This window comes from Equus przewalskii, chromosome 13, assembly GCF_037783145.1.
Source record: "Equus przewalskii isolate Varuska chromosome 13, EquPr2, whole genome shotgun sequence".
NCBI classification, from domain to species: Eukaryota; Metazoa; Chordata; class Mammalia; order Perissodactyla; family Equidae; genus Equus; species Equus przewalskii.
In genome coordinates, this window is record NC_091843.1 from 9835206 (window position 1) to 9860101 (window position 24896).

General features: G+C 47.6%; 1 protein-coding gene across 2 annotated transcripts in view; it reads left to right on the forward strand.

Moving 5' to 3' along the window:
* Positions 1 to 24896, forward strand: part of LCP2 (lymphocyte cytosolic protein 2) — a 45157-nt gene that overhangs the window by 16569 nt on the left and 3692 nt on the right. Inside the window, exons 4-18 of one of the 2 annotated variants that reach the window (XM_070570367.1) lie at positions 3184 to 3249; positions 3889 to 3920; positions 4593 to 4630; positions 7256 to 7454; positions 9618 to 9715; positions 11160 to 11229; positions 11618 to 11701; positions 14459 to 14484; positions 14587 to 14606; positions 14711 to 14818; positions 16210 to 16253; positions 19181 to 19310; positions 20732 to 20781; positions 23816 to 23910; positions 24503 to 24580. In XM_070570367.1, the coding sequence (XP_070426468.1) occupies positions 3184 to 3249; positions 3889 to 3920; positions 4593 to 4630; positions 7256 to 7454; positions 9618 to 9715; positions 11160 to 11229; positions 11618 to 11701; positions 14459 to 14484; positions 14587 to 14606; positions 14711 to 14818; positions 16210 to 16253; positions 19181 to 19310; positions 20732 to 20781; positions 23816 to 23910; positions 24503 to 24580 (1138 nt within the window). The remainder of the gene's footprint in view (positions 1 to 3183; positions 3250 to 3888; positions 3921 to 4592; positions 4631 to 7255; positions 7455 to 9617; positions 9716 to 11159; positions 11230 to 11617; positions 11702 to 14458; positions 14485 to 14586; positions 14607 to 14710; positions 14819 to 16209; positions 16254 to 19180; positions 19311 to 20731; positions 20782 to 23815; positions 23911 to 24502; positions 24581 to 24896) is intronic. The other variant, XM_070570368.1, reaches the window with a different exon arrangement.

Sequence of the window (24896 nt, forward strand, 5' to 3'; positions counted from 1 at the left end):
CCCCTTCATTTCTTCCTCCATCTTCTCCTCCTCCTGCTTTTTAATTAAAAAAAAATTACAAGAATAATCAAATTGATTTCACAAACTTTTAACACCACAGGAATCACCCAGGGGACTGTTGTTCCTGCCCCCAGGCCTCTATCCTAAAGATTCTGATGGGTGAAGTCTACGGTGGGCCTGGTGATCTGTGTTTGTAACAGGTGCACCCTTGTAATCACAATGGTCAGGCTGGTCAGGGATTCCCTAACCAGGGCCAACTCCCTTATCTTGCTGGTGAGGAATCAGGGCCTAGGAAGGGCAAATGTGTTGCTTGAAGTCACAGAACAGGCACTGCCCTTGGGGCAGGACGTTGCAGTCATACTTGCGACAAGGACCTGCCCTCTGTGCCTTCTAACATCACCAGTAGAGAAGTCAAAGACTGGTCCCCATCAAGCTATGGATGCAACTGAGCTGGAACCCAGGTCATGGCAGGATTCCACCTTGCTGCCATGACCTGACTTCCTGTTGGCGGATTCAGCCCCACTTCTGGGGCCAGTTCATCCCTAAAACCAGGTGAAGGAGAGGGAACTATGTCGACCAGCTGCCCAGCCCCCTCCACCTCTCTCCCTGGTGCTAAGTGAGGCCTGAGGTTTGTGGGGAGGATGAGAAATGAGTCACCTCCGGCCACTCACTGTCACTTGGTCCTCTGGGGGCGTGGAGGTGGGGACAACTTTGAAGGTTTGCACATGGAGGTAGTAACCACTTCCTTGCCCTGTCTACCAGCGCTGCCACCCTGTCCACTTGCCCCCCAGCAGTGGTCCCTGCTGCCTTGAAAGGTGTTATCTGAGGCCCACTGAAGCAGCAGGTGCCTGGGAGCCCAAGTTTTGCTACAAACCGTGCTACCAGGCCCTGCTCTGTTCTCTCACCTCTTTGCTGCTCCTCTGTTGGGGCCTGTGGTTTGGCATTTCCTTCCTTAGCCAGTTAGAGCCCCAGCAGCCTCCAGCCTGGCTGCTAAAGATACTGGTGAGAAGAGACACCGCAGAGAGCAGGAGGTCCTTTCGGATCAAAGTGGCTTTGTGAGCTGGTCAGAGCCCAGCCATGCTCTGTGGGACGGGGGCGTTGAGGTGCTGCCCAGCACCACCTCTTCAAGGCACTGCTGAAATGTCACCTCCCCACTGAGGCCTGTTCATTTTCAACTGCAACTGCACCGCACCCATGCGCTCCCACACCCCCTTACCCAGCCCCCACCACCATTCGCATGTATGTATACACAGTTCTCACCCAGAATTTCACTTCCTTAAACGTTCATTGTTTATTGTCTCTCTCTCTCCACTAGTGTATAGGCTCTTAGAGAGCAGGGACCTTTTTTGGTTTTGTTCACCGACACACCTTGAGTAGCCAGCAGTTCCTGGCGCTTAGAAGGCCCTTAATGTCTATGGTTGAATGAAGGTGTGACTGAGTGGGGTTGGCTGCTGCAGCCACTTGCCTGACCTGGCCAGGATGCAGGACACCAACAGCTGCCTTGGCGGTGCTGTAGGAGCCCTTCCGTCTCCAATGTCAGAGGAGGGAGGAGAGGGACTCCCATCGGCTTCTCAAAACAATGGCTGGAAGGAATCAAAAAGAACCATGTCACAAGCGTTCTGGTGGTGTGATCAGGAGGCCACTGGGAAGTCCCCACCCCTGCTTTACAGCATCTCGCCCTCTGGGCCATCAGCGAAGTGTGAAAGTCCAATAATGACATTATGATGCAGGATTAAACATTGCCCCCTCTCCTCTGTCCTCTTAAGTCCCCAGCGCGTTTATCAAAGTTCATTTATCCCGTCATTCTAGTGAGGTAGGAGGGCTCCGAGCAGCAGTTCCTTGGGAGTGTGGCGAACTGAGGGCATTGGCGGCTGGGGGAGTGAGGAGGGAAGCAAGAAGTCGTGGGTGCTAAGGACTACCTTTGCTAACTTAGCAAGTTTGTGTTAGGTCAAACTTGTTACCTTGAGATGGCCACTTAACAGAAGGAATGCAGATCCTGGGTCATCCACTGATGGGCATGGGCTCAATAGAGTCCACATCCAGGGAGCTTGCAGCACAAAGGGAATTAACAGAAGGGTGTGGTGTGTTGAAAGTGTGCTGCCCTGGAAATTAGGGAGCCTGACTTCTGGGGCCGGGCTGTGCTGTGGGGAGAGGGGTGGCCTTCATCACTAACCCTCTCTGTGGGCCAGTCCTTTCCTTTATCTGGGCTTCTGTGGCCTCATCTATAAAATGACATTAGACTAGATCATCTCTGAGGCTCCTCCCAGCTGCCCCAAATCTCTAGGAAACACCCAGTCTGTTTACTAATGAGGGCTCCCTTGGTCTCAGCTATGGGTGCTAAGGGAGGCTGGAGTCTTGTGTCCTGGAGATTCGAGAGAACCCACAGAATGGATGCTTAGTGCTTGGGTGTGCTAGGGGGCAGTCCTGCTCTCCCTGTCCTGGGGTTTGCTACTTCACTGAACCTGGGGACTAAGAGCATCTCCAAGTGTCCTGGTCAAGGCTGGCTTCAGGGCATGAGTGATTCAGGGACTCTCCCCCTCTGCAGTCTGTGCTTGACTGGGAATGCTTCTCCAAGTTTTTATAAGAGCCCACATCACCAAGGAGAAGGCAGGGAGGGGAGAACGAAAGGAGACAACAGGCCAGAGAACAGCCCATTGGAGCTCTTGTCAGGAGTTATGCAACAAGCGGCTGATTCCTCCAGGTCTCAGAGATGCTTTCAGGGTTCCTGGAAGCCAGACATCACCACCAGGATGCTAAACTGAGAGTCAGGGGCCCTCAGCCCCAGGAACACTAATGCAGCAAAATACACAGCAGTCGTATCCAGGTCACAAGGCTGCAGAATTTCAGACAAGGGGGAGCCAGGCGTGAGTTGACAAGTCTTGATGGAGGGAGCCAAGTTAGACTTTGAAGGCTGAGCTGGACATAGATCAGCAAAGAGGAGAGAGGGCTTCCTGGGCAGGAGCAGGGACTGGCAGGGGGATGAAGGTGACAAGTTCCAGGAGGAAGTTAGGAGCAGAGGCCCCACAGAGGGGACTGGCTGGAGGCCAGAGGAGGAGAAGGCTGGCCGAGGTGGGTCCAGGTACCCCAGGTCACACAGATCAGGGAACTTCAGGGCCCAGTGGGAAGGTTGGGGTTGGAGAGAGATGATCGTTTTGTCACCTCATCTGTCTTTTTGTCTTGTAGGATTCTCAGTAAGTTAAGTCAAGAAATCAACAAGAACGAAGAGAGGAGGAGCATTTTCACACGCAAGTGAGTGGGGCCTGGTGTGGCTGTAATGAAATGCAGAGTTTTCAAGCACAGGACTGTTTTTATTTTATTTTATTTTTCTTTTTTTTGAGGAAGATAGTCCTGAGCTAACATCTGTGCTCATCTTCCTCTATTTTATGTGGGACATCTGCCACAGCGTGGCTTGACAAGCTAGCTGTGTATGGGTCTGCACCCAGGATCTGAACTGACGAACCCCAGGCTGCTGAAGTAGAACGTGCGAACTTAACCGCTGCCCCACCAGGCCAGCCCCGGCACGGGACTGTTTTTGCCCCGGTTTTTGATCTTCAACCCTCTTTCAGTCCTGGGGTCTTGAAGCTGGTGCCAAGGAGGAGAGGGGCCTCCTTTTCCCAGCTCTGCATTCTGCCCCTGGGTCTGGACGCCAGTGGAGCTCCCCCCTGAGAGTCAGGCGGTCACAAGCTCCAGTCACTCCACCAATGTGGCTTTGGTGGTTTCCAGAATTTTCGGGCAGCCTGGCTTGAGTTGCCGAGCAACAGTGACACAAGCCCTAGGTGGTGAGACGCAGCCTCGCAGGGGGGCTCCTCCTGCAGGGCTGGATTGAGGAATGAGGGAGAAGCCCTGAAACCAGGAGGGCTGCTCATGCCGTGCTGTTTGCCTTTGCAGACCCCAAGTCCAGCGGTTTCCTGAAGAGACAGGTAAGGCGTCAGCGGTGAGAGGGACGGCTTTGGGAGGCGACAGGTACTTGGGTTCTTCTGTCTGCCGGTTCCTAGGGCTCCTTGGGTGTCATGCTGGTGACCTTATTCATTTGCCTGCCAGCCAATTCTTACCCAGAAAAGGGTTTGGATCCTGCCTGAGGGGAGGAGAGATGTCACTATGCAGGACACCTGGCTCATGGCCCCAGCTTAGCTGGGACCTTCTGCCGAGACACAATGAGGAGCTCCGGGGGCAGTGGGGAAGGACCCAGGCTTTGACTGAGCCCCTGGGTGGAGCCAGCCTCCTACTTCTGAATCTTTAGTTTCTCAGCATTTAAATTGCACATAGTGTTAAAATGCAGATTCCTGGGCCCCTCCCAGTCCTGCTGAATCAGAAGCTCTGGGGCAGGACCCCAGGTATCTGTGTATTTTAAAGCACTCTCAGGGGACTTTATGCACGCAAATGCAGAGAGCCACTGCCACCCTCTGGTAGACTGAGCCCCTCAGGTGTAAATCCTAGAGTGGATACTAAATTGTGAACCACAAGTATGTGGAAGGTAGGATGGAGGCCCGGGATGGGGCGGTGGTGTGGGAGGGCATCAGATGGGGAGCTGCTTTGACCTTCCTTCTAGTGGCTTCTTTTGCTACTGCTGATGGCGTTTTCTTCTTCCACAGAGAGCCATGAAGAAGACAATGGGGGCTGGTCGTCCTTTGTGAGTATGGTGTGGGCTGTTCTTCCATCTTTACAGCAGTTTCCAGATCACCTTTGTAATAAGGGACCAGCATAAGGCCAGAAGGAACAAGGCCTCTAACAAGATGCCAGTATACCCACCCAGGGGCAGAAAATGTGTTCTGTCAAGGCCAAGAGTAAATATTTTCAGCTTTGCGACCCACATAATCTGTCTCATCTTCGCACCTCTGCTATCGTAGCACAAAATCAGCTGTGGGTGACACCTGAATGACGGGTGTGTGGCTGTGTCTCAGTAAGCCTTCATTTACAAAAATAGATGGCGGGCCGGACTTGGCTGTGGGCTGTAGTTTGCTGACCACACCGTTACCAACCCACAGCAGGGCCTTCCACCAACCCCCTCCCCAACACGGCCTACACTGCAGCAGCTGTAAAGTAGCTTTCCTTGCAGACTTAAGTCCCCACTGGTGACAGAGGGAAAGGGAACTCAGAATCGACTATTAGCCTTGAAAAGACCCCAGGGAAGGTCCAGTCCGATTGGTTTTATATTTGAGGGCTCACAGTGACCCTTGGAGAGGCTGATGAACGCTGTGCATCCTCTCCCCAGAAGGACAGTCACTCCTCGTACTGCCGCTGTGCATGAAGCCAGACTCAGGCTATCATGGATCACAGCCCCATCAGTTAATTTTACAGACGAGGCAGCTGAGCCCAGTGGAGAGCCTGACTGACGCACAGCCCCACAACTAGTCAGAGAGGCCTCGGGCCCAGGGGGTTCACCTTCAGTCCAGGGTCTTCCTGGTAAGCGGCTGCCTTTTGCGCCTTTAAGAAGCAGGCACTAAATCCTTTGTCCTCTTGGGATTCTGGTAAAAGGAATCATTGAATCTGAAAAAGACTCTAGCTAAGTCTGTGCTTTCTATCTGAAAACAAAGGGATAGGACAGATTTATTTTGTGCAAAAAGGAAAATGTTTCTTTTTGAACAGAAGCGTCCCCAGAATTGTTTCCGTGATTGCACAGACGCTGCATCTTGGCCACTGCTCGAAGCGCAGTCCCTTCTGTGTGGGTGCTCAGCCTGAGGGTGCTCTCCTCGCGCCTCTCTAAGCAGAGGGCCCCCTTAGCTGCCGGCTGTAACCCTCGTGGGTTCCACCATGTGCCCAGCACTGCATGAGGCACTAGGGGGCAGGGCGGAGATGAAGAACCCAATCTGGGGAGCATTTTCCAGCACGGATAATACACACACGGCGGAATATGGTTAGGAACAAAAACATGCATACAAATTTAGGAGTCAAATCATCAGGAGAAAATCATTATTCTAGAAGCAGGGAGGAAAAGTCTATTGTCGAGAAAGGCTTATGAGGGTAAAGGCCTGGTGGGAAGTCAGGAGCAACAGGGCCGGGTGGGCCCACTGAGGGAATCTAGAGAGCCCCTGTCAGTCTAGGGGGCAGTCAGCAAGGGCTGGAGAGGGGCTGAGGCCACTGTTCTGAAGGCCCCATCATCAGGGCTTCCACCTTCTGCTCTCGTGATAGGAACACTGATAGTAGAACAAGTCTTTTTCGGAGCTCAGGAAGACACTCAACTCTCCCTTTGCCTTCCAATATTTTAAAAATATATTCCTTGAGTCCAAAATTAACACAGGAATCTTTCAATGGAACAACTTAGGCAGTCTTTCTTAAGCCACCCAGCAAAGCTGTCAGGATTTCTGGGATAGTGGTACATCCCTTTCCTTGCCAAGTTGCAACCTTCCATCGCTTCTTTCAACGCTGCCCTTGACTTGAGGGAAATGCCCTGGCTCGTTTATTACCCTCTGGACTTTGGCATGAGAGTGATAAGCCCCTTATCGCTGGGTGGCTGATGGTGCCACCTCTGCTTGGGAAATTGCCACTGTGACTGTCTACAATTAGGGACTGCTTCAAAGGCAATTGCCCAGCCCCAAGGGCTTACTTTCCCTGAGAGCCACAAAGAAGCAAAGATAAAATATAATAAAAAATTTAAAATGTAGAAAGAGAGTCTTTCCAAGAGTGCAGCTTCAAGCTCAGTGTCACGAATAATGAGCTGTTGTTTCTAGACACTCAACTCTCAGCAAAAAAGAACAGCATAGCCATGACTACCTCCTCTCAGACGCAACATAATCCGCCTCCTCATGAGCAGGCTTTGGGTATTTGGTTCCCGCATTAGCGTGGCCTTCAATGCCTCACTGGCTTATAACGAGAAGAAATTTTTTGAGCACAGGCACACTGAGAACAGAGCTGACCATTAACTAGGGGCATCACAGCCTCCAGGCAGTTAGTCCTTCTCTGGGTGACGCCTGGAGGAAAAATGTGTTGACTCAAAACAAAGCCACCTCTCCCACCCCTCTACTCCAGCATCCTTCTCATTTATTCTGCTTTTCTCTGTTGGGCAAAAAGATGTAGAGGGAATTGCACTCACCTAGTGGTCCGAAGACCTTGATGGAGGTCCCAAGCCCATGACTTGCTGGCCCCGTGATGTCGCACTCCCCGACCTCAGTGTCCTCATCTGTAAGATGGGAGTAAGCATCCTACTGCTGCCCGCCCCTAAGCCAGTACCATCGTGAGGCTTGGCAGAGTAGACGCAGGTGCGTGGAGTGCCATGGAGCCTCTACCGACTGCACTGTCCCTGTTACTGTGTTGGCAGGAAGAAGATGACTATGAAAGTCCCAATGACGATCAGGATGGGGAGGATGACGGTGACTATGAGTCCCCCAATGAGGAGGACGAGGCGCCTGTGGAAGACGATGCCGACTATGAGCCACCACCCTCCAACGACGAGGAAGCTCTGCAGAACTCCATCCTGCCCGCCAAGCCTTTCTCCAACTCCAACTCCATGTACATCGGTGAGGCCCCTGGCAGCCCCCAGGCCCCAGGCCCCACTGATGCCTGGGCGACCATGACCACACAGCAGAAAGCTTTGCGTGCTGATGCCAGCTCAGCTTCTTCCTAGCTATGTGGCTTTGGGCAAGTGACTTCACTTCTCTGGACCTCAATTTCCTCATCTGTGAAACAGGATAATAATAATACAGCTTGCATAGGTTTGCTGTGAGGGTATTCTTATTGCAGATAATTCATCGCCTATGGTGGCTGATTATCAGCAGTGAACTGCCACTTCAGGGTATTGGCAGTAATAACTCATTTTGTGTATTACTTGGGTATTCAAGAGTACTTTCCTGCTCCTCCGCATCTTTTGACCAATTCATAGTTATGTGGCACCCCCACCCACAGACCGTCAGAATAAACAGGATGATATTGAGTAGGGTTTAACAATAACTTCAACGAGTTTTACATAGTTTTTAAGATTTTCATTTCTATCTGTTCCTGTCAGGCCCATTTCTCCCTCATTCATTCAACAAAAATGATTCATCTCCTATTACAAGCGAGGCATCATTCTAAATGCTGAAATTTGAAATCATCAGGAAAGAAGACCCAGCCCTAGTAGAGGTGGTGACAGAAAATGGGCTCAGGCACATTTGCATAATATAATGTCACAGAGTAAGCTAGAGAGGTGATGCTCGATAGCACAAAAAATTGATACCACTACTCCTTTATGCTGTATAACACTTTGCAATTTTACAGCCCGTTCACAAACGTCAGCATTTTCATTTGTGTTTTTAAGCAAGCTATGTGATAAAGTCAGCAATTATCAAGCTTGTTTCATATACAGGGAAACTGAGGCCCAGAGAAGAAACAATAGCTAAGTTGTTGAGTACCCCAGTGTGCCAGTTATGAAGACACAGAGTGAACAAGACAGTCTTCACCCTAAAGAATTCATGATCCAGGGTGTGAGGAAACATCAGACAAATGAGTCACAAAATGATTTAATTGAATGATGATATATACTCAGGAAGACAAGTGTTGGAGATGAGGCTGGGGCGTATGCTTAGTCTGGGCTTGCTTCCCTGAGGATACAATATTTAAGCTGAAACTTAAAAGATAAATAGCAACTGGCCAAGTGAGTGTGGATGTGGGAAGGGAAGAGCATTGTAAGCAGTAGAATTGGCCATGCAAAGGCCCTGAGGCTTGAAGGAGCATGACATATCAGAGGAGCTTAGAGGTGGCCAGTGTTGGTGGAGTGGTATGAGATGAGACCCTGCTTGCCTGACTTCTGAGCCCCATTCTCGGTGGAAGAGCAATGTGTCTCCAGGGCTGGGACTAGGATGAGGCCAAAGAGGCAGGTGGGGCATAAATGTAAGGAGGCCTCCCTCACTCACAGCCCTGGCCTTTCCCTGTCAAAGGGGTGGGACATTGCCAGCCTGTCAACCTGGCCCAGGGTTTCTCCTGTGGGCGATCAGGAGAAAGTGAGTTTCTGTCCAGACCAAGTCCAAGTAACCAGTTAAGAGTCTGTGATTTGGTAACAGGAATTGGTGACCAGCTCCTTCCTTTAAAGGCAGAGATGAGCAAAAAGAGGAAATGGGGGGCGGGAGGGAACAGCCCACAGCATTTGTGACCGGAAGGAAGGGGACCCAGAACAGGATCCCTGTGACCCACAACAGCCTGCTTAACCGGCCTGGGCAGCTGGGTGTGCCTGTGCGTGTGTGCATGTGTGTCTCTGTGTCCATGTGTTCATGCATAGAGGTGCATACGTGTGTCTGTACACGTGTTTACTTCGTGATAATTCTGTCTGCAAACAGTCTCTTGGTGCGGGCTGAGCTAACCACAAAGAGGCCTTTCTTCACACCTTGATGAACAAAACCTCTGATAAATTTCCCTAGAGATGAGGTGAGAGTTGCTCCTAAGTATAAGCAGAGTAAGACAAACTGGGACAGGCAGGGGGCCAAGGACTCCCCACTCCCAGAAGCCCGAGGTGTGGACAAATCTCTGCCAGGGCCCGGGCCGGCGTTGGTGCTGGGCAGGGTGGAGGTGGGGTGGGCTGCGGGGTCGGTGCCCCCGAGCCGCCGCACAGAGCCGGGCGCGGGATTGGTTCTTGGAGAGCCCTGAGTGTGGCCCACCCTAGCCTTGGCTTAGCCTTCCTCCTCTCATGTAACGCTCTTGTGTTTCCGCAGACCGGCCCCCCTCCGGGAAGGCCCCGCAGCAGCCGCCAGTGCCCCCGCAGAGGCCGATGGCCGCCCTCCCACCGCCCCTCGCCGGCCGGAGTCACGCGGTAGGCCCCTGCTCCCTCTCATGCTACTGTGTGTCCACTCCGAGAATTTCCTCTGCCGGAGAGAAAATAAGACTATAAACACCTTTATCTAATTCTAACTAGTAAGAAAAGATTGTATACAGGCTGGGAAAATGCATACCCAAGTGCTCACAGTGGTTTTCGTTTTGATGACGGGTGTGAAATACTGGTGATTTCTATTCACATCATGATGCTTATCATGTGTATTTTCTTTTTACCATAAACAATATGAACTACCTGTATAACAAAATCTCCTTCCAGTATTCATTATGCTATTATTTCCCGCTTTTGAAATAAGCGAAAACTGCAGAATAAGCTCTAAGAGGACCCAGATAAGTTAACAGGATTCCAGGGCCGCACGCCGCCTTCTCTCCTGCTAGAAGATTTGCGCCACCTGCCGGCCAAGGCCTGAAATTGCACGGGCAAACAGCTGGAGACCACGGTGTCCGGAGCACAGACCCCCGGAGAGAAAGAAAGGCGCCAACCCCCTTCCTCTCTCTTCAAGCTTACAGTCCCGGGTCCTGAGGGTCTAATTAAGTATCCAGAGAGGCCCGAGAAGTTCAGGCTAAGGAGTCATAGCTGGAAACCGTTCTCTTCTCATGGGACCAGAGCCTTTAACAGCAAATGCCGATGTGGCAGGGCTGGAAGGAGAGGCTGTAGTTTTCCAAAAGCTGGAAATCCAGCCCACACCACAGCTGGGACCTCTCATCTAAGAATAGATGGCTCCCTCCTGCTTGTGCAGTGTTACTGCAAAGGGGTCTCACGGAGCCGAATTTATCCACAGATGTGTTTTTCTTTTGAAACCTGAAGGCTTTCCCCTCCACTATTGGGATGCAGAATTCACTCATTCAATCTACAGGTATATATTGAGCAGCTACCATGTGCCACGCAGTGTTCTAGCTGCTGGGAATAGAGCGTGAACAAGACAAATAAGGTCCCTGCTTTCATAAAGTTTCGATTTGGGTTAGGGGGAGTCACATAATAAACAAGTAAGCAGAGATGCCAAACAGGGTGTGAGCTCGAGATTTTGCAGGAACTGCAAGAAGACACTTACAGTGGGAGCCTGTGGACACTGGAGAGAGGAGTATAAAGAGGGGTGGAAGGGTGGACAGGGCCAGCTCAGGCCGGGCCTTGCAGACCATGCTCAGTTTTTATTTTGTTCCTAATGTGATAGGAGCTATGAAAGGGTTTGGCAGGGAGTGAATGCTCCCTTCACTGTGATGCAGAAAATGACTTGGATGAGAGAGGACAGAACAGGGAGCTCAGATCAGAGGCTGGCATTCAGGTGAGAAATGGAGATGCATGTTTGTGGGTGGAACATGGAAATGGAGAAAAGTGTACAGGTTCAGACATACTTTGGGAGATAAATCCACCAAGGCTTGCTGATGTGTTGAAAATGCTTCCTAATATTTGGATCTTTTTTAAGCAGCCACTGCCGCCACCCCAGCCCAACCACGATGAGCCTAGCAGAAGTAGAAACCACAAAACAGCAAAGCGTAAGTAGAAGGGGCTGCCCTCTCTTCCCCACCAGCCCACCAGTACCCTCACCCCAACCAGCTGCTTTCTTCTTCTTCTTTTTCTTTTCTTTTCTTTTTTTTTTTTTTTGGTGAGGAAGATTGGCCTGAGCTAACATCAGATGCTACTTCCTCTTTTTGCTTGAGGAAAATTGTCCCTGATCTAACAGCTGTGCCAGTCTTTCTCTATTTTGTATGTGGGATGCTGCCACAGCATGGCTTGATGAGCAGTGTGTAGGTTGGTGCCCAGGAGCCAAACCTGTGAGCCCCGAACTTAACTACTATACCACCGGGGTGGCCCCTGCTTTCTTCTTTGAATTGACTTCAGTACTTTCTTCTTTTAATTGACTTCAATCTTCTTCCCTTCCAGTCCCTGCTCCTTCGATAGACAGAAGCACGAAACCTCCCCTAGACCGTTCGTTAGCCCCGTTTGACAGAGAGCCCTTCACACTAGGTTGGTATCATTCTGTTTGATGCATAGTGATGATGGCCAATATTGTGGAGTGCTGACTGCATGCTTTTCACATGCACCATCTCATTCAACTATCACCACAACATTATGAAGGGGGACTGTTAGAATCATCCTCATTTTATGGATGAGGAAACTGAGGCCTGAAGAGATAACTTCCCAAGATCACTCAGCTGCCAAGTGATGGGGGTAGAGACCCAAACCCAGGTCAGCCTGAAGCAGGCCTCCTGCCCTTTGCCTAGTACTGGGCCTGCTTTTTCATAGCTGCAGGCTGTGCACACGTATCTTGATGTCCTCCTGGAGGACGAGGCAGGAGGCATCACGGAGCAGGGGGAGGAAAGGGGCTAAGAGACAAGAAGTCTGGGAGAGCTGCCGTCTGCTGCCTTGGCTGCTACTCAGCAGCTCACTGACTGCAGGGATGATGCTTTTTCAGAGCTGTGTCTTTATTTGTAAGGTGGGTGTTCTGTAAGGAGAAATGCTTTGTAAAACTCTAAGGTGCTAGCCAAACGTCAGGGACGTTTTCTGTTGTACGTGTGCAGTTGACCCAACTGTGGGTGCACCACAGTCCTTCCCCCAGAATCCACCAGAGTGTTCTCGGATTGCAGCTGCCTCCCCATGAAGCTGTTTTCTATTCAATTCTAAAACTTAGTTACCATTTACTGGGCTCCTACTATGGCTCAAGGGCTTTACCTGCCACAGGTAAGTCACCTACATTATCTCTAAACCTCACACTAACCCAGCTAAGTGAGTGTATTATCATCCCCACTTTGCAGATGACAAAACTGAGCTCAGAGAGGTTGAATAATTCCCCCAAATTTGCATAACTAGGTGCAGGATTTGAACTCCTGTCTTTCTGATTCCAAAGTGGGTGCTGTTTTCCACCACATCATGCTGCAGCTGGAGACTCTGGATTTTCCTTGCTGTGGATCGGGAGTTCTGGGGAATCAGCGCCAAGCCTTGAGGGAGAAGGAGCCTGGATTCCCAGCCCCACCCCAGCCCTCCCTTACTGCACCCTGAGCAAGGCGTTCAGCCTTTGTGACCTCAGTCTCCTCGTCTGTCTGTCGGCAAAATGACTTTCAGTTCTTGGATTTGAGGCTGCTGCTTGCTGCCGTTTCCCTGAACTGCATCCCAGCTCTGCTGAATCGTGCCCAGCCGTGGGGCTGTGTTAGTTTAGAGTGGCCCACTGTAAAGGGCTGTATGATTTATGTGAAAATGAAGACAGAGAGAACACACTTTAGATTCCAGCCCTGCTTACGACCATGAGCCAAGGTATCGGGACAGAGGATACTGACAGCACGTCCTCCAGAGTTAGCTCCTGAACAACAGTTACCCTCCTAAAAGACTCCTTCTTTTTTCTTTTTTAACTTTTGGAAGACACCGTTTCCTGATAATACCAGCTCTATCCTTGAATTCCTCCCTTGTCCATGATGTTTTGGAAGAACTAACCTCTTACAACGATGCCCAGACTCTTACCAGAAGACTCCTAACATGCCTAGAGAATATGCATAAGTCAGCAAACTCTTTTAAAAGAAAATCTATTCAGGCCTAAAGATACAAATCTAAGTTTTCCCTAAAGTAGGGCTTCTACTCAAAGCCAAAGTTTTATAAATAACTAACATTTTTTTTACCATGCAAACTCTCTCCCACTAAGCAGTGAGCTCTTCACAGTGGGACAAGATTCTTAGGAGCTATCATGGGCCTGGCATGTACTCAGTCCTTAAAGAATAAACTATGTTGTGAAAACGCACCTCTAGGCAGATCATACCACTGTTCACCTTGGGGTGTTAACTTAGCCTGGGGGTAGGAGGGAGGGGAAGAAAAAGGAGCTGTCTAACAGTTGTCAGCATCCATGGAACATGTGCCTGTCCTCGCATATAAATTGTCACCTGATCCTTACAGCAAACCTATGCTGTTTTAACCTGCAATCCCCATTTTACAGGTGAAGAAATTGAGACTCAACGACCTTAAATAACTTGCTCCAAGTCATACAGGATTTGCTTCTAGACCTGTTTGAATCCAGTTAGTAATCCATCATTACACTGATGACATGGGGCATATCTTCCCTAGGGGACTTCAGACAGGATAAAGAATAAATTGCTTTGAATAACTTTGCAATGCAGAGTTCTCAGGTACACCTAACATTTCTTCAGGAGCCTGCATCTTCCAAGAGAAAAGTGAAAGAAAGAAACAAAAACCAATAAAAATAAAAACAAAATGATTTGCAACTCACAAGAGACTCTCTTAAACCCTCTCCCCCAAGTTAAAAGTTTTTCCAGAAATTGAGTGTAATACTTCCTATAATGTCAAGTGTACCACAGCATTGGAGGAAAACTAACCTCTTCAATGGCAAATGGGTTTATTTCAGATACAGAAATAAACGTAAGCTGTACAAAGAACCTCTTGACCAATGAAAGAGGCATAAAATCCCAAGAAGACATTAATCCTTTTTATCGTCAGTTACATAAAATAAAATACTGAAAAGAATCACAGAATCCAGAATACTGTTTGTAGGAACACAATACTGTGTGACCTTGGGCAAGTCACTTCATTTCTGTGAGCCTGTAAAATTGGGTGCTCTGTAAGGCACCCTCCAGGTCTAAAGTCTGTGATTCCTCAGTGCTTAAGCCCAGGCAGCCCCGCAAGGGGCTCAGATTCACAGTTTCATCAAACTATGGTTTAATGCCTTCTGCTCAGCTGATAAAGCCCTGAATTCAAGCCCTGTCTGCTATTTGTCCTTTACAGGAAAGAAACCGGCACTTTCTGAGAAGGTAAGCTGTTCCCCTGCTTCATTTGCATTTTTGTTTTTTCTGGATCTTTACTCTTTGAAAAGTGCTGAGGACACTCACACGTGCTCTCTTGCTCTCTTGCAGCCCTTGGCCCTGGCAGGAAGGTAAGCGCTCTGCTGTGTCTGTGCGAGGGGTCGCGGTCTATGCTCTAGACCTCTGTGGGGAAGTTAAGGTTGTTTCTCACACACCGTTTCTCTCGACTCTGCAGGCCTCTCGGGGAGCATTTACCCAAGATACAAAAGCCTCCTTTACCACCAACCGCGGAAAGACACGACAGAAGTAGCCCCCTGCTAGCGAAGAAGCCACCTGTGCCAAAGTAACTGTCTTCTGTTGTTTGCACTTGTCGTTCAGAGTGGGTGACAGGAACAACCGGCCTGGTGTTAGCTCAACGTAGGAACTGAAATCCTGGGAGCTCCCGGTGGGAGTGGGCTGGTTGCTGCTGAGGCTTGAGGAACGTTCAGGCTTCTCAGGTGGGAGGTAAAGTAGCTGGGTCCCTTTGAAGAAAATGGCAAGCTAGTGAAGAAAGGAGCAGAGAGATGCTTCGTCGGGTGTATGGGAATGACCATCGTTTGTGGAGACCTTACCCTCAACCAGTCAGATTTGTGGTTGCGTTTTCCTGCCGTCGCAGACCGTGGGGACTGTAGCTTCCATTTTATATTTCCAAACAGGCAGCGAAGAGGAAATAATTAGGGGAGGTTTTGAGGTCACTGCGAGTGTCTTCCTCACTGCTCAACCACATTTTATGAAGGCAGAATCCTGAGGTCTGCTCCAATATGTCTGACTTTCCCATAGTCTTTTGGGGCCTATTTGCCAAAAGGCACAAATGCGTCTGGGCTCAGGCCCAACCCCTCTACTCACGGAGGACATAACCAAGGCTTCTGTTGGTCTCACCTATATAACCAGGATTCCTCACTCTGGCCCTTGCTCGGCTGGTGTGAGGGCTAGGTCAGGGCCAGGGCTAGGGTGTGCCAAAAAAGCCCTAGTAATGAAATTAATATTTTAATGGACTATTTTAAAAAAATCAAAATGAATGCAAAAAATATCGTAACGAACTAAACACCAAAATTTTAAATAAACACAGGATGAGATGATGACACATGAAGCATCCAACAGATAGGAGGCATTCAACAAACTGTCCTCACGTTCCTCTCTCCGAGGAGAATGTGCTGCCGCCCAGGCGTACGGCTGCCTGCCAGAGCGCCAAGGCAGCTGTCACCAAATCTGTTTGACTAGCTCGTGCATCTGGGCAAAGTCCAAAGCAGCAGCACTTTCCAACTGTCTTCCCTTCACACGAAGGGCCAGCCCTGAGACAGGGGTTTTAAAACATCGGCACAGGAGAGCATTGTCTGGAATGTTTTCATTTGCTTGGAGAAGCACCTACTCAGTGAAATTTAATAGCTACTAAAGACTGAGTTTGCTGACTAAACCTTTTCTTTCTCTATATATGTGATCATTTGCTGCAGTAGCTAAACCAAACAGAGGTTTGACTTGCTCAGCTCAAAGTGGTGACAGAACCTTGAGTCACCAGCGACGACTCCCTTCTGCTGCCTCTCTGCTTTCCTGCACGGCTTTTTTGCTTCTCATTTTACCCTGGCTTGTTGGTTTCCATATCTTGTTATTAGATTAAGTAAAACTATCTATATTCTGAGGCCAGCTCTTTGAAACTCTTCACGCTCACTTCTTTTTCTTTGCCCTAATTCACTGCAGGCATGGATGGGGACCAGACAGAAGAGAGAATGTAAGTATGAAATGTCGTTTGGTGAATGCTTAGCACGGGGAAAACAGTGCAGGCTCCATGAGGTCGGGGCTCCATCTGTCTCGGCCTTCACTGAAGGCCAGTACTGGGAGCAAGGCCAACACAGAGTAGGCACTTGAATATTGGTGCCTGTTGGGGCCTCCATCTTTCCCTCCTGGCCACCGTGCTGCACTGATTAGCTCCAGTCTCTCTGAGAGCTCCCCAGGTGACTGGATTAATCACAGCCCCTACCAGGTGGTAATTAGCAAGGTAAAGGGGCAGTGGGTGGAGGGGAGGATAAACTGAGGGATGCCCAAGAGTGTGGGCTTCACAGCAAAGTTTCCAAGGCCTCTGTTTTGTTTTTTAATACCGCCACATCCTGAAAAAGAGGGGAAATAGCATTTATTGAATGCCTATTATGTGCATTTTTCCAAGCTAGCTGTTTTTGTGTGACCAACTGTTTGCCTGGGACTTGGCCGGTTTTAGCACTGAAAACCTCATGTCCCAGGTACGCTGTCAGTTTCAGGCAAATCAGGACCAGGACAGTTGGTCACCCCTAGCTTTACACATTTTGCATTTAATGACCCTATGAGGAATTGTTTCTCTTTTACTAAGAGGAAATTGAAGCTCAGAAGAGGTAAGGTACTCACTGCAAGTTGCACAGCTAGTAAGTAGTCTGGATGGGAGTCCGGGCTGTCTGACTTCCTCTACACTGTAAGCCCTCCGAAGACCATCACACCCTGCCCTGTTCGAGGGCTCAGCCCACAAATGCCTGCTGTTTCCGTAGCTCTGTGCTAGATGCTGTGCTTGTTCAGATGAAGCACTAAGATGTGATGGAGACAGGAAAACCCACATCCAACAAGCTGAACAGCATACAATCACAGAATAAACTATAGAGGTGAAGGGAAAAAAGTGATCCATGGGGCTCAAGGAGCCAGGGGTGACTTCTTAGAGGAGGTGAGATTTGTAATGGTCATTGAATGATGGGGAGGACACAGAATAGTCACCTTAAGAGAAAGCCTGGGTGCATTCCAGCCTCAGGGATGTCCTGAGCAAAGGCAGGTGAGGGCAATGCCCCTGGAGCCTTTTGGGACAGGAGGACAGCAGGTTGGCTGCAGAGTCATAGGGACAAAAAGGAAGCAAGGTGCTTGAAAGCTTGAAAGCAAGGGTAATATCACATTCCTGAGGTTCCCAGTCTCTGGATGTGTTGATGCTTCTGGCATGAGAATCCTCCGGGAGTCATATATTCTTGAACCAAAGGGGACATAGTTGCAACGGTGTTAAAGAGCAATTTCGTTGTGGGGATGCCCTGAGCCCATGTGCGGTTATGGATGCAGCCCTTTGCTGGCACTCCCATTTGGCCAATTGGGATGAATGATTCTGGCTATGATCCTTCTCGCCTTATCTCAATGGCAGGACTAATGACAGCTGATTTTTATTAAGGACTCAATATGTACCAGGCACATCCAGTAACTAATTTCATCCTCAAAACAACACTTTAAGGAAAGGGCTCTTTCATCACCACCGTGCTAACCTAGTCCAGGTTGGCAGTTTTGATCTACTAATCGATGGTGAAATCATTTTTGCCTCTCCACCATCATTTCTTATCTGAGGAGTAAAGCAAATAGTCCCTGCTTTACCTATTCCACAAGGTTGCCCTGAAGATAAATTTTCTGAGCCATGCAGACACAGCTTGTAAATCACGTTATAAATAAGTAAGGCTTTCAAGGGGAGTGTCCATTGCAAAGCAGAATCCAAAAGGCTGAGCTTTGGGTCAGACAGATTGGGGCTTGATCTGTTTCTGTAACCATTAGCAAGTTAGGAGTCGTTCCTGAGCAGTATGTTCCCATTTGTAAAATCAGGATGTTAAATTCTTGAATGATTTCTCGGGCGATTGGATGAAATATCATATATGAATCTTTTTGGTGCACAGTAGATATTGTCACTATTGCTGTATCTTTGGGCCCTTTTAGGCACCTCAGAACCTATTTTATGCTCACGAGAGTCTCAGGTTGGAGTGTCTTAGATGGTTGTATGTATTAAGGAATCATAATACAGAAATCATAAACAGTAGAACCGTTAGCAGGTTCCACTGTTCTCTGCAGTGTATTCGTTATGGAGACACACACAACTGCTAAAGAAAGAAACAGAGACATTTATGTGACGAGAATTGTATGTCTTCTTTTAAGAACTGTGTTTTGATGATAGGTTAATAGCTTTTTTTTCCTTCCCCTTACCAGGATGAAGATGATGGTATGTTCAGAAAAGCTTCCTTACAACTTATACCTCATTCCTTCATTTTTCTGCTTGGGCATTCCAATGGAATTATTTAGTACAGAAACCCCATAGGATCAATGATAATTGTTCAATTAATGTTAAATGGACATACATCAGGTGGTATGCTGCATAACTATAATAAAATGGAATTATTTGGCTGGGTTACCAAAGGGAACTGTTAAGTTCCTGTGTAACAGTGCAAACGACTTAAGAGTACAGCGAAGTTAAACACTGCACGTGCGGTTCGACAGAAAACATGCTAATACTTATGCCCTCTAATGTATGTGGGTAAAGGATCAGAACTGCAGATGAATGAGATAGCATAAAAGTTGGCTCTCATAAAACAAAACCAAACTTGTGAATCATTTCTGAAACTCACATGGTTTCCAATTGACAATTTTCTGCCAAGTTAGCAGTTCAAAAATGAAAAAAATGTGTATTACAGAGAATGATATGAAACGGTATCATTTTAAAAATGCATTCTAAGGTGGTGAATCCTCTAGAAAAACCTTGGGGGTGGAGTTTCATCCTACCACTTCTTAATTACATTTGATCTTTTGTATCTCCCTTTAGATTAGCTATTTCTAGCCAGGGAGCAGTTCTGGAATGTTCCTTGTGACACTTGGATGCTGACAATCACCTTTATTTTTTTCTTCTCCCCCACAGTGCATCAGAGACCTTTGCCCCAGCCGGCACTGCTCCCCATGAGCTCCAACACTTTTCCTTCAAGATCTGCCAAGCCATCACCCAAGCACTCCCTCCCATCATCTCACATGCCCGGAGCATTCTCAGAAAGGTTTGCGGCAAGATCCCTAAAACTGAGCTAATGCCAGATGGGTTGAGGAAGAAAGAAAGGAGCCAGTGGTAGTAGAGTCAGAACATTTTGGGTCTTAAGAAACAAAACCAAGCTGAGCATAAAGAACCACACACGTTAATCCACTGCTGTCCTCTGAGTCTGTGCTTGGGGTCGGAGGGGTACAGAACTGACTGCTCCGTGGGTGCCCCAGAAAGAATGGACCCTTTGGCAAGAAATGGGGAATGTTTTCACTTTGTGAGTTAAAACAAACAAACAAACACTCAAGAAACCTAATTAATTTAAGGACTTGGAGTTCACCCAGCATCTTGGATGGGTAGAAGGAGAAAACATCCCTTGCACTTAGCAGGTGCTAAGCATTCACTGCACAGGCTCTGTTTTCTCAATAGCAATAGTGTTTCTCAGGACCCATGATGAGGCTCTCCAGAGCAGCGGCACAAACAGTGGACAGACTCAGGTCATTTCTCCCTAAACAAGCCCAGAGGCTGCCTCCTGGTGACCTCCAAGGCCTCCAGCCCTTCGGGCTCATTCTCTCCTTTACTAGCCAAAGGGAGATGCCCAGTCCCCAACCTAAATATGGGAGAAAACTCGACCACCAGCATGATCCCTGTGCCCCTGCCAAATATCTGGAAGAATTCTCAAAATTTTTCATTTTCCCTGGGTGCCTCTTGCTCTGATTTTCTACGGCTTCTCATTCTTCCAGCTCTTTTTCTTCTTCTGCCATTTTCTCATGCTGCTTCACCCCACACTGGGCCCCAGCCCTATCCTTCATTCTTGCAAAATACCACTCAGTGAGACTGCTGAGCAGAGCAGAATTGTACGGGAGGTTTGGGCTGATGGCTGGGGGGATTGCTGCTCAGCAGGGAGCAGACAGCATTTCAGGGCCCCCCACAGGCCCTGCCTCTACCACCCTGTCCCTGCAGGCACTGTTTCTGTCTGATGCAGTGCCACCTAGCCCTCTGTTCCTCATCCACGCTACCCTCTCCTTGTAGACAGACCAGTAGGCCCTGGGATTCACTACTCCAAACAACATGCACATTAATATATTCTCAAAATATATTTTCAAAAGAGAAGTCTCTCCCCAGAGGGCTTCTGCCAGTCTCCAAACTCAAAGGCCTCAAATTGCAGCCAACCCTTTAGAGTAACTTTTAAATGTCATTAACACAGATTTTTCATTTTTGCGCTTGTGAAGCTTGTTAAACTTTGGGATGGTCCATCTTGGGACAGTAGTGAAATATGTCCCATTAGTCCCTTCTCTTTGCCCAGCCCCACGGTGTCAGGGAGGGGTGGGAAGTACTAACAGAGGAAACAGCATTTGCAGTCCAGTTTCCCCCACCCAGCCTCCCCATCTGGCCCCTTCACCCCAAACCAACTTCAAACCCGTTCTGTTTCTGTCTCCGCAGTAACAGCAGTTTTCCGCAGAGCGCCTCCCTGCCGCCATACTTCTCTCAAGGTTCGTCCTCTGGGCTCTGGGGACCCCCTCCAGGCAACATGCCTTCATGACTGGGTTACCAACCTGTCCCAAACCCTCTTGGCCAAGGTTTTGTTTCCTAAAAAGCATCTGACTTCCTCATTCAGCACCTAATTCAGTTTCTTCAGTGTGCTGTTGGGATGATAGGGTACCACATAAAACACACACACACACACACACTTCTTTGGGAAGGCGGCCTTGGCCGTAACCTTCCCACATAGCACTTTTTGTGCCTGCTGTTTTTATATGGCACTCAGGGCAGTGCTTGGCTTTCTCTGTAGTTTTAGGTTTCTATAATGAATCTATCTGTGAGTTGTGAGTTGGGGAGCATGTTTGAAATACAGATTAAGAGAATCCAACTCCCAAGGCTCTAATTCAGTAAGTCTGGGTGAGGACCTCCATTTTTAATAATAGCTCCTCTGGGTGTCCATGATAAGGATTTGCTGAGAGTGTTCTCAAAGTTTTACGTGCATACAAATCACCTGGGAATTGTTCAAAGTAGAGATTCTAATTCAGTGGGTCTGAGGTGGGACCTGAGAGTCTGCATTTCCAGCAAGTTCCCATGTGCCGCTGGTATTGTTGGTCCATGACCACTCTGAGTAGCAGCAAAGGTGTACAAGGTAGGACTAGACTGTGATTATTTTTCATCCTTAAAGTGGGTGAGTGGCATATGGTAGGCACTTTTAAAATGTTTGTTGAATGACTGAATGTCTAATGACTGTGGAAAGTTACCCAACTCTGCTAAATAGAGTTTTCCCAAGCCAGGAAACTGGCCAAGTTTTGCCAGATTTTCTGCTATTCTTTTCAGGAAAAACTAGAAATATGGCTTTTAATGTGACATTATCTGATTTGTAAAGGTTGACTTAAAATTTTTAAAAATGCCATAAGGAACAAACCAAACACATTTCTGCAGTCATGGTCCACGTGCAGGAACATGAGGTGTGTTATAAATAGAAAACTACATTAGTAAGTTTGAATTGTAGCTCAGGAGTAAACACTTTTCTCAGGAGCACTTCTTACATCCCGTGTACGTGTGAAATCCACCGTTCTCAATGATTCCCGAGCATTTGAGGGGATAGTGTGCGTATCCACTCCATGGTTCCCACAGTTGCCCTCACAACCGTCCATTTTCCACAGTGTCCACAACTCACTGTGTCCTATGAACCCACATTGTAGTACCTGCCTGACCCCTGCAGGCATCTGAGCTCCAGCCGCTTCACTTACAGCAATGTCTCCCAAATTGAGTTCCACAGACCCCTGGTTTAAGCGCTGGTGATGGGATTATTAATACAAACAGTTGGTTAATTCTTCCTTGGAATACTACTGTCATCAAAATTGATCCCTTTTCCCCTGAGACTGCCCAGAGCCCCGCTCCTTAGTCTTCTCCACTGGCTGCTTTAACATGGGGAAAGTAAAGGCTGTGTTGCGTATTGTCCAGAAACCTGTCCCAGCTCCCTTGAGGATCAGATAGTAAGGGTGGTGGGCGACTGCAATATAAAGGAGTATGTTGTCTGTCGTGCATAGCGACTTCATGGTACTGGCCTGTAGATGCAGAAGCAGAAGAGAATGATATCTCAACTCTAAAATGGCATGCAGTATAGGCCTTGGTTATATGACTTTGCTATGTGGTTAGATTTCACTACTTCCACAAACATTATAAAAGTGCCTGCCATGGTCGTCTGCAAAGGTGAGGTCAGGGAAGGGCTCTTCAGGTACTGGGAGCCTTCAGAAGGAAGATCAGCAGCTCAGGCCAGGCTGACCTGCTTATTTGGAAACAGTGAATGTCATCGTAAATAATCCTGGTGACACGGTTTAGGAGACTGCAGCCCTTCCCAGGTTACCCTCCTCTCAGTGGCATGGCAGGCAGTTTGCCGCTTGTGCATAGTGTAGATGGAGTAACAACTCCACTACAGAACCGCCTGGAGTGCTTGTTAGATGCAGATTCCCGGGCTCTGGGCAATTCAAAGGCCCCCAGAGATTCTTATTTATGCAGAGTAATGTTTGGGAACCACAGGTTCAAGTCCTGGCCCTGCCAGTAAGAGCACACAATTTGTTTAGGCTCTCTGAGCCTCTATTTCCTCATGTTAAAAAAAAAGATACTACCCACCTGTGGTGTTGCTGCGAGGATTACAGGTAGCACGCATAGGTGCCTTACTCAAGGCCCGGACAGAGTGGTGCTGGATAAATATTTGTTGTATAAATGAATGAATGATACATGAACAATTAAGAGAACACTCAGCTCACAGAACTTTTCAGTTTTTAACAGCTGTTCTGGCACACAGAAAACAGCCTTGGCATCACACCGTTCCTGAGATGAGGAAACACCCTCTCTCAGAAAGTCTCAGGGAACTGTAACCAAGAAAGGAAAGCGTTAGAGTGGGTGAGACACAAGTGCTGGCTACTCTATAGGAACACGGCAAAGACTTCCTGATCCATCAGATAGTTGGTAGGTCCTTCTATGTGAGTTGAACACTTCTGCCTCTTTAGAAAATTTACTAAAGAACAGCAGGTAGCAAATTCTGATTTTAAAAGTTAACAATATTCTCAAGGTGATTTCACCTTGTCTTGGGTAACTTGTGTTTCTTTTTGTGAAAACAATGAGAACATAATTACCTTCATTACTCCGTTGTCACCACATCAGCGGTTGGGAATCCATTCTGGGTGTGTTGGAGTCTATGAAAGATCTGTCCCTTGAATATTCTTTTTGATGATCATATTAAAATGACTGTGACTTTTTCATCAATGGATCTAGTCACTTTATATTATGTAACATGCACATTTAAGAAACCACTCAAATTTGTGGTACTGCTCTGAAAATTTCATTGGCATGGCTACAGAGTAACAGGCTGAGCAGCCCTTTGGTTTTGAGCAGGTGAAAATTATTTTGAAGCTATGGTTTCTTGAAATGTTAATTTCTGGGAACAATTGCAAGGGCATTCTGGGGGGAAAATGTGTTATGACAGAAGTGAAAAATGGCTTACAGTAAATTAACTTTCAAAATGCTTTACTTTTGAAGGTCCTAGCAACAGACCACCACCCAGAGCTGAAGGCAGGAACTTTTCCTTGCCAGTTCCAAACAAACCTCGGCCACCATCCCCCGGAGAAGAAGAGGTAATAAAGATATGTTCGCATTTGATTTTTCTCCCCAGCAAACGACTCATCAGAAACTCCCATTGAATGCTCTTTTGTAATTTTATCTTCTATTAAGTTAAAAAAATTAAGGGTAGGATCCAGATGAAAAATAATATGTTCTTTTTCCTTGGTGTTCTTTCAGACTCTTCCAATGGCAAATGTGTATTTTGCATTAAACAATGAGAAAAAATAATCCTATTTTTCATCTGTTTCCCAGCTTATGACCTTGACTAAGTCACTTAACTGATCCTTAAGACAGTTTTTTTCATTAAGTATATTATGCTAAACTGAAGAAATTATTACATCTATTTCCTAATTAGAAGTTCCATTATAAAAGGAATGCTTATGCCAGCTACCTTTGCAACCAGTGTCATGACAAAAAGCAGTTCACACAAAATACCTTCTATTTAGCTCCACCTGAATGATTCTATATTCAAATTAAGAAAACAAATGTTTCAAATCTCATGGAATTGAGGTGGCGATTTACGGAAATGATGACTTGAAGGCTGTTCTTTTCACTTACATATGTAACTGCAAAATTTATTCAGTTTTTAAAAATTTACGTTTTCAGAATTCATTAAATGAAGAGTGGTACGTTTCTTATATTACCCGACCAGAGGCAGAAGCTGCTCTCAGAAGGATAAACCAGGTACTGTGCTAAAGTTTATTTTTAAGTAGTTATAAATATTAACGGAAGGAGAAAAAGACAATTGACTTTTATGGAGTCCCAATTATAGGCTAGGAATTCTACTAGGTGCCATTTGTGTTCATGCTGTTATACCAAGGGGACCCATTAGTGCCAGCTTCACAACCACCAGCATCCACAGCAATGATTCCTAGGACCCTGGGAAAAATCGAAAATAAGGTAGTCATTGGGCTGGCAGAATCTTAGGAGATTTAATTAACGAAAAAGGTCCGTCTTGTTACAGAAATCACACAGTCAAAAGGAGACTCTCTTTTCCCCA